Source organism: Physeter macrocephalus, unplaced genomic scaffold, assembly GCF_002837175.3.
Source record: "Physeter macrocephalus isolate SW-GA unplaced genomic scaffold, ASM283717v5 random_272, whole genome shotgun sequence".
Lineage (NCBI taxonomy): Eukaryota > Metazoa > Chordata > Mammalia > Artiodactyla > Physeteridae > Physeter > Physeter macrocephalus.
The window spans coordinates 1,117-10,322 of NW_021145645.1; the positions used below are offsets into that span (position 1 = coordinate 1,117).

The 9,206-nt window shown below is 63.8% G+C and overlaps 1 protein-coding gene across 2 annotated transcripts; it reads left to right on the forward strand.

Annotated features, from left to right (window-relative positions):
• Positions 1-1,035: 1,035 nt before the first annotated feature.
• On the forward strand, positions 1,036-8,830 carry STX1A (syntaxin 1A). 2 transcript variants are annotated; one of them, XM_028485272.1, is made up of 9 exons: positions 1,036-1,092; positions 1,469-1,568; positions 4,402-4,476; positions 5,261-5,334; positions 5,434-5,542; positions 5,642-5,715; positions 6,519-6,656; positions 8,243-8,353; positions 8,671-8,830. In XM_028485272.1, exons 1-9 carry the CDS (start codon positions 1,072-1,074, stop codon positions 8,746-8,748), a joined length of 780 nt encoding a protein of 259 aa, XP_028341073.1. In that variant the 5' UTR covers positions 1,036-1,071; the 3' UTR covers positions 8,749-8,830. The 2 variants fall into 2 exon arrangements, with proteins under 2 accessions (XP_028341073.1, XP_054938889.1); XM_055082914.1 differs by having other exon boundaries at positions 8,674-8,830.
• The last annotated feature ends 376 nt before the right edge of the window (positions 8,831-9,206 follow it).

A 9,206-nucleotide genomic window follows, 5' to 3' on the forward strand; every position in this document is an offset into this window, starting at 1 on the left:
AGGCATGACCCAGCCCGAGAACCCAGGTGACCGTCCTGCCCTGAGCATCTGGGCCTTGGCTGTGGAGAGGGACCTCGGCCTTGCCAGCAGAGTGGGCCGACCATGGCTGATTCCAGGTGTGGGGCGGACAGTAATGAGGGTGGCCGGCACGCGGGGAGGTCAGAGGTGTAATCACCCCCACCTCCTGATGGGCTGGCTTTTGTACGGCTGCCCCTGGGGCCGCGGGGTGAGGCCTGCACCTGCAGCTGAGGCAGGCCCTGGGCCACGTGGCAACGTGACTGGCCTCTTGTGCCTGCCGGACCCAACTCTGGGCCTGGAAGGAAAGAGGATCAAGGTCAATGTCAAGACTAACAAGGAGGGAGAGTTCCCCGAGCAGCCTGAGGGAGCAAGCCTGGCGGATCACAGAGGCCCGTCACAGGCAGTAGCTCTCAAGCCGGCCCGGCTGCTGTGGGGATGGCCCATACCTGAGCCATTCCACCTTTTGGCGGGGGGTGTTCGTGGTGCCCAGGCCTCCCCCTGCATGGCCCTCCCCTGAGAGTGAGCTTGGAACTCAGGGCCAGCTTGGGAACTCCAGGCAACCTGCCTCAGGCAAGGTGTGAGCCGGGGCCAGTGGCCGGGGGACTAAGCCCTGAGGTTTGCCTGCCCGGCCTGTGGCAGGGCCTCCCCAGCGGCACCCTAGGGTGAGGGGTGTGCTGGGAGGACCCCAGTCCTGTGGGGGAGGGGAGGCAGCTGAGCGGGGGAAGGAGTGCCTGGCACGGAGGTGGATACTTGCCTCTGTCACCAACTTGACAGGCAAGGCCCCTCTCCATGATCACGCTGGGTCCCCAGGGAGCCTCCAGGTCTCACTGCGGCTGGGAGCTGAGGGCACAGCCAGGCCTTGTCCCTGCCAAGGGCCCTGGAGCTGCAGCCTGCGGGCCTGCTGTGTGTAGCTGCTGGGCAGTTTGGGTGTCCCAGGTCCAGTGGGACCCAGTGGTCCTAGCGCAGGTCCGCTCATGTGTGCACACCCCTGTGCAGGCCAAGGACAGCGACGACGACGATGATGTCACCGTCACCGTGGACCGAGACCGCTTCATGGATGAGTTCTTCGAACAGGTGGGAGCAGCACGCCTGCCTCTCCCCAAACACTGGCAGACCCGGGGTGGCCACGTCTCACCTCTGAGGCAGGCCGGGGCTCTTACACACCTGCGCCTGGCTCAGCAGCCCACAGGCGCCAGTTAATGAGCCCATTTTGAGAGTGAATAGACTGAGGCTCAGAGGGGAGCAAAGTTTGGGATGGCCCATTCCTCCCCACTCCTACCCCGGTCTAGAAGGATCCTTGGAGCAGCCCCGCCTCCCCTCACCTACCCCCTGAAGCCTGGCCCAGTCTGGCCCTGAGCCCTGACCTCCAGCCCTACTCTGGGCAAGCCCTGGGCCCAAGAAGCCCCCTCCCTGGATTTTTACCTCCAGACCACCTGGCCTTGGTCCACAGGTGGAGGAGATCCGCGGCTTCATTGACAAGATCTCAGAGAACGTGGAGGAGGTGAAGCGGAAGCACAGCGCCATCCTGGCCTCCCCCAACCCTGATGAGAGTGAGTGTGTAGGTGTGAGGCGCCCCACAGGCCTCCAGGAGGGCGCTGCTGCGGGGAGGGATGCCCTTCATTGCTGGTCGACTGAGGGCTGCCTGCGCCTGGCCAGGCTGGGGAGGGCTCCATGGGAAGCCTCGGGAAACACAGCTGTCCCAGGCCCGGGGTGGGGGGGCGGTCAGTGCCCAGTATCACCTGCCGGATGCCTGGTGAGAAGGGCGGGGTCAGGCGCCGGACCCTCCCTCCCCAGGTGAGCTGGCTGTTTTCTAAGGCAGGACGGCTGGCCGGCTGTAGCCCTGGGATTCTGGGAGGGAGCAAGGAGGGAGGCAGCGGCCTCCGATCAATAGAAGGCCTCTCAGCCCAGCCTCTCCCTTTCCCTCGCCTCCCCAGGGGAGCAGATGGCAGCTTTGAGGCATCAGTGCTGTGGGAGGGCAAGCTGGCCAAGCAGGCAGAGTTTCCGGAAAAAGCTGGCAGCCCTGGCACTTGGCCATTGGTACCCCGGAGCCGGGCGTTCTCAGGGCTCCAGGAAGTCACCTCTCTCCCTCTGCACAGGGAGGCTGTGTGGGTCTGCGTTTCACTCTGTCTCCAGACGGGTCCCACTGACCTGGCTGTCACGATTCCCGTGGAGGTGTTGATTACTACTACACTAACATGGGCCAGGCCGACAGCATGCAGGCCTGTGACCCCCCTCCCATAGAGGGGGCTCACCCTCAGCCCTAGGGGGGCAGTGACGGGCTGGGGCCCAGGTCAGCCACCTGGCCTCATCAGATTGGGTGTGCGTACTGCCTGCCTGTTCTTGCGGCTTGCCCACCTCCTCTCTCCCTTCTCCAGCTCCTTTGGAAGGCGCCAGCCTATGGGGCCCCAGGACAAAGCACGGGGGAGGGTCCGGCTGCTGCCCAGGTGTTCATGGGAAAGGACCTACGGCCCATAGCCCACCACCCAGGCACCCAAAGCTTGATTTTGTTCTCACCTCCAGCACTGCCTCCCTATCCCATGGCCTCTCAGCCCCAGGCCCACAGGCATCCTCAAGCACCCAGAATAAATCTCTCCACGGCCCCAAAGTGTGCTTGAACCTGAGGCCAGTGCCAGGCCCTTTGAAGGCAGAGTGGGTCAGCTGGGAGCCGGGGAGACTGTCCCAGGAAGAGGTGGAAAGGAAAGAGGGACACCCCAGAGCAGGGCATACATCCAGTGCAGTCACTGTGTCGTTCTGCTTTGCCCCTCTCCCTAGAGGTTTGTCTGGGACGGCAGTATATGACGTGGCTTGTCTGTGGGCCCGTGTGTATCTGGGTCAGCGCGTGTCCCTGGTGGGTCACTCCTGGTGAGGCGCAGGAGGGGTCTGACTGTGGGGCAAGACTATAAAGAGCTGGGAGTTGGCCTCTCACCTGCTGGAAGGTGGGGCAGGCGGGGGGGGCGACAGAGCTGCCCAACTCCCCCAGCCTTGGCTGCCTTGTGCCACCTCCATCAGACATCACTAGTGACCAGTTTAGAATCGCCACCCATGAGCTGGGCAGTCATGACCCGGCTGATGGTCACTGATGTGAGCTAACAGGCACTCCCCAAGGGGAGGGGGCTCCCCATTAAGGGTTCTAGGGCAGAGGCGGAGCAGAGTTGAGGGGGCATCACAAAGAAAGTTGGCAGTGAGTGGGGGGCTTTCCTGGGCCAAGGCTTGCTCTGCCTCCTCTGGGGGCTGCCATCCAGGCTGGGCTATTCTGGGTCTGAGCAAAAGAGGCTGCGACATCAGAGCAGCTGGTAACCGAGTTTGCCTTTGTTCCTACGAACAAGGCCTCTTCCCCTGCTCCTGGAAGCCCCCCACTCCACCTCATTCACATTCCACTTGGGAAGTGGCCCTCCCTCTTGATCAGCCACTGTAAATGCCCCTCCTGAGTCCCCTGTGGGAGAAGCCCCAACCCCAGAAGCAAGCACAGAGTGGATGAGAAAGGTTCCAGCCAGGAGCTCAGTCCTGGTTTCTGCAGGGGGTGGAGCCATGGGGGGCTGCCCTGAGGCTGGGCTCCACCCAGCACCCCAGAGGGAAGCAGCCATCTTGCCCCACTTTGCCAGCCAACCCCTCGCAGGGAGCAGGGCTAGCTGGGCACCTCCATGGCCTCTGCCAGCTTTACGGAGATGGTTCCAGTTGGAACAAGGGCCAGAAACTACGCCACAGCCCTCCCCCAGCTTCACCCCCTCATAGGCCTCGCTGCATGCCACCTCTAGAGCTGACTGTACCCCAGGGGCCCACCTCTTTGAAGCTCTTCTCCCAGCTCCCACCCGGCTGGGTGCCTCCAGCCCCCATCCACCTACCGGGCACTCGGCAGTTGGCCTTCACTGAGCTCAGCACCTGGGGAGGGGGGCTTTGTGAGGAGAACAGCGTCTGCCCTGCCCAGGGTGCTTGATGGGGGCTGGCTTCTGCCTCCTCCTTGGCCCCTGGCCCGCATCAGCCCATCAGCTGGATGTTCACCCCCAGAGCCACCAGGTAGCGTTAGGTGAGCCCGCACCTCCACCTTCGACTCAGGCAAGTTGTCAAGTAAACGTTCCCCAGTGCCACCTCCAGCATCACCAGCCGCTCCACAATTACTTCTGCCTTAAATTTAGCCCCATCTGTTATCTGCAGGGGGTTGGGGGGAGCCAGCAAAGGCGGAAGGGAGGCTCCTTGGAAGGCACACGAGAAGGGGTGAGGCTGCAGCTGGTGTGGCCCCGGCCCGGGACTGGAGGGGCAGGCGGACTCTTAGCCAGGGGACGAGGGGAGACCCAGGGTCTGCCCAGAGCCCCCTCGGGCCTGAGCCTGAAGATCAGGCATGGGGGAGCCCAGGGTGTCTACCCGCCACCCCTTCTACCTCCCCAGAAACCAAGGAAGAGCTGGAGGAACTCATGTCTGACATAAAGAAGACAGCAAACAAAGTTCGCTCCAAATTGAAGAGTGAGTCTGGGCTCCAGGCCTTGTCTGGGATATGGGGGGCACTCCAGGCCTGCTTCCCCCACACAGCCCACGGAATTTCACTGACTCTGAGGGGTACATTGGGTCTTGCTTTCCTCTGTGAGGGTACCCTCACGCGCCATTTACTCAGCAGCTACCTGGCAAGGCCTGTTTATGCCGGGCTCTGGGCTGGGCCTTGGGACACGTGCCTGAGGCTCCGTCCAGGGAGTGTTCCACTCTGGGCACTGTCAGCTAAAGAGAGTTAAAGGAGTGGCCAGCAGTGCCTGGTCCCACACAGGAGCCCCCATGCGCTCACGTGAGCACAGGTATGCATGCCCCGGAATGCACAGGCCTAGGGGTCCCGTGCCCTGTGGCTGTGGCCACCTAGCCCTGCCCACCCCCCGACCCCCTCCACGGCACGCCCCGCTCCTCGCTCCATGCACAGCCTTCCTGAGCAGGAGAGAGACAGGGTGGGCCTGAGCCTCCAGGCCTAGCACAGAGTAGGTGCACACACACACAGGTACACGGCTTGGTGCGTGCCCGAGGCCTCACAGGTGTGTCTGTGTGTGTGTGTGTGCACGCGCCCGCGCACACACCGTGCCTGGAAGAGCCCTTGTTGGCCGCTCCTCCATCGGTGCCTGGAGCTCCTCTTGCTCTGCTTCCCGCCTGACCCCACTCAACAGACAGCACAGGTGCCCGCAGGGGCGGTCCTGAGCCAGATCCGGGGTGTGTGGGCGGCGAGGCGGCGGGGAATGGGGCCGGTTAGCAGCAGCTGGCTGTTCCCCAGGCATCGAGCAGAGCATCGAGCAGGAGGAAGGCCTGAGCCGCTCATCCGCCGACCTGAGGATCCGAAAGACACAGGTGTGGGCGGGACCTCTGGGGCGGGCAGCCGGGCACCTGAAGCTCTGGGGCCCGGTGGGGCCGGGCCTAACACCCGCACCCCCATCTCGGGCCCCCCAGCACTCCACACTGTCCCGGAAGTTTGTGGAGGTGATGTCCGAGTACAACTCCACGCAGACCGACTACCGTGAGCGCTGCAAGGGCCGCATCCAGAGGCAGCTGGAGATCAGTAAGCTGAGGGGGTGGGGCCGAGGGGCGGGGCCGGCCTGCCGCTGACCGCCCTGGGGAAGGCCGGGCTCAGCGTGACCCCTGCGACCCCTGCTCACAGCCGGCCGCACCACGACCAGCGAGGAGCTGGAGGACATGCTGGAGAGTGGGAACCCCGCCATCTTTGCCTCCGGGGTGAGTGTGGGCCCCTCCCCCTGGGGACCCTGGTGTGCGTGCAGAGCGCTGGATCTGGGCAGTCTTTGGACACAGCCACCCGTGAGGCAGGTTTTAGAGAAGAGAAGGCCGAGTCCCAGAGAGAGTCAGGGACCAGGCAGAGGTCACACAAATGTTAGGGGCAAAGGTGGAATTAAGACCCGTCTCCCGGTTCCTCCCAGTCGGGTCCGCTTCCTAGCTACCCCTGCTCATTTGCCACCGGCTAGGGGCTCCTTCCACCAGCCTCAGGACCTTTTACCCCTCCTGGAGGCCACGGTGCCCTTGGTCTCTCTATATGCAAGTGAAGCTCCGTGTTCTACCCGGCAGGGGGGCTTCCTGAAGGAGGTGGCACACAGGTAGGGGAGGCAGCTTGGGCGTGTGGTTCTAGGAGGGGGTGTCGGCTACATTCAGTGTGGGAGGAGGAACAGGAGGAGAGGGGATGGGAGAAAGGCAAGGCCTGGGCCCCTCGGGGCAGTCATCTTGGGCTCCTGCAGCGCTGGTGGTAAGAACTACCACTCAGCTGTTACCATGCACGGGCACAGGTGGGGAGCGTTAGCCCTGTGTTACAGGTAGGAAATCGGGTCTCAGAGAAATTAGGTAACAGCTAGTAAGAGCCGAGCAGAAAGCGGGGGGAGAGCTGCGGCCAAGGAAGAAGCCTCAGGCTCTGCTGCCAGAACATTCTGCTCAGGCCACCGCCCATCCCAGTGGCCCCTTGCTGTCCCGGCCCCCACCGCCGCTCCCTTCCGCCGGCCCCTGGGTCCCAGCCCACTGCTCCCGCCCCCTAGATCATCATGGACTCCAGCATCTCAAAGCAGGCCCTGAGTGAGATTGAGACGCGCCACAGTGAGATCATCAAGCTGGAGAACAGCATCCGGGAGCTGCACGACATGTTCATGGACATGGCCATGCTTGTGGAGAGCCAGGTGAGTGCCCGGGGCCCCACCGTCCCTCCCCCAGCCCCCAGCAGCACCCAGGGCTGCACTAACCCTACCCTCTCTGCCCGCCACGCTGCCCTGCCCGGGAGGGACCGAGTCTTCAGGTAACTAACCACGTGCTGTTGAAGCTGCCCCAGGGTCCTGGCCACCTGAAGGATCCTCCCTGCATGGCTCTGCTTGGCCTTCCAGGACCCCAGGCCCTGCATGGCCCCTACCCACCTTCACCCAGCCTTGTCCCGTCGTGTTCACCAGCTGTGTGTCACGTGGGCACCGTGGATGGGCACTTTTCTAGGAGCCGGAGGTACAGCCGCGACCAGGGCAGCTGAGGGCCTGCTCCCTGAGAGCTCATGTCTGTTGGGCAGAAGGGCAGCATAAGTAAACGATGAATGGCGCGTTCGCCAGTTGTGCCAGACGCTAGAAGGAGGCGACGTGACAGAGCGGCGGTTCTCAAACTTTAAAGTGCTCAAGAGCCACCTGGGGGGCTTGTTACACGTTTCCCTATTCTGGTCCCCATTCCCAGAGATTGGTAGGGGGGGTGGGGGTTCCTAACTTTGCATGTCTCACAGGCTCAAGGGTGATGCCGAGGCTGCTAGTCCAAGGGCCACACTTGGAGGGCCACAGTCACTGCAGTGGCCACTTTGGACGGGGGGGGGGGGGGGGTCGGGGAAGGCCTCTCTGAGGAGGCGGCATTTGAGCTCCGAAGACTCCCCAGGGGAAGAGTGAAGAGGCGGCCCAGGCAGAGGGACCAGCAGCACCACCGTCCTGAGACCCGCAGGAGCCTGACTTATGTGAGGAGCAGAAAGGAGTCCGGGCGGCTAGAGCACGGGGAGAGCTGGAGATGACAGAGATGGGGCCTTGGCCGGCGGTGCTGGGCTGCTGGAGTCTCTTCTAGACCGGAGGGTCTTAAGTGTGGGAGTGGCATGGCCCGAGTGAGGAAGCAGGGAGGCCTTGAGGAGGCTGCTGCTTCCAGTGGGGCGAGAGACCATGGTGCTGCGGACGCCGGTGGGAGCAGTGGGCTTGGAGAGAGCGGCCAGCCCTCAACACGCCGCCGCTGGGAGTCCTGGGCATTGTCATGGTCGAGTGGCCTCTGGGGGCCGCCTGGGACCAGACTGCAGGGCCCACGAGGCCTGTGGGACTGGGCAGGGGGGTCTTAAAGGTTGAAGACCGAAGCCTGTCAGGGCTGGACGGAACCATCACGCCTGGGGAGGATGGAGTGGGGGGCTCACCGTCACTACGGCCAGACTCCAGCCCACCCACTCCCGCCCCTGCCTTCCTCTGCCCGGTGCTGCCCTCTGCCCAGCCCCGGGGTCAGGGCCCCTTCTGAGCGTCCTCTGCATGGTCCCCGCCCCCTTGGCTGAGGCTGCATGGCCAGTTCCCGCCCCAGGATGGCTGCATTTCAGGGAGCTGCGCGGGGTGCCTGGCAGAGGCCAAGGGCACAGGTGAGAAGCTCTGCCCCATCCGCCTCACACTCCCCTTTGCTCTAACCTCAGGCTGCTTTCCCGAAATCCTGCCCTGGGGCCCCGTCGTAACCCCGAGGGGGGCCCTCTGGAGCTCGGGTGCCCCTGGCCCTGCAGGGAGAGATGATTGACAGGATTGAGTACAACGTGGAACATTCGGTGGACTACGTGGAGAGGGCTGTGTCTGACACCAAGAAGGCCGTCAAGTACCAGAGCAAGGCTCGCCGGGTCAGTAGCCCCAACCCTGCCTGAGCCCACGTCCTCACGCTCGCACAGAGCCCCCGGACCATCACAAACCCCTCCGCGTTCTGCCTGCACCCTCCCTCGGCTCTGACCAGAGCCTCCAGCGCCCAGTTAAAACCCGACCCAGACACGTTCCAGGCCATCACTTTCTCCCTCATTCAGTCCCCCAGACTCTCCAACCCTTATCCCTCACCAGAGCCCCTCCCCAGCCGCCCCCCAGCCTCAAAGCTCTGCCCAGAGGCTCAGCCTCCCTCCTGGCCCCGCTTCCGCGCTCTGAGGCCTCTCCTTGCCTCCCTGTGCAGAAGAAGATCATGATCATCATCTGCTGCGTGGTCCTGGGCGTCGTCATTGCCTCCACCTTCGGAGGCATCTTCGGGTAGAGACCACCCCACCGCCACTCCGCTCTGGACGGCCCACCCCAGGAGGTGCCCTGGCTGCTGCCACCTTCTGGCTCGAGCCCTCTCCTCCCCACCCCATACCGCTCCTTTCTCTGCACAGGGCCCCCCATTCCCCCCCTGCCCTGAGCCGTCGCGTGCATGATCTTTGTGACAGTGTGCGTCTGTGCAGAGGAGGCAGAGGGGAGCCAGGCTGGGAAACAGCCAGCCGCGTGGGGATGGGCCAGCAAGGGACAGACTCGGGCCCTGGCCCAGGCCACTCCCCTTATAGGCAGGGCTGCCTGGGGTAGTTAGCCATGCTCCCCTCCCCCGGCCTTCAGTAATCCCACTCCAGCCTGGGGTCTGCTCTCTCCTGGGATCAAGGCTCTCTGGACCCCAACCTTGCCTCCTACTGACCAGCCCATCTGCCCCATCCTGTGTCCTCTCCAGCTGTCCCCATAAGC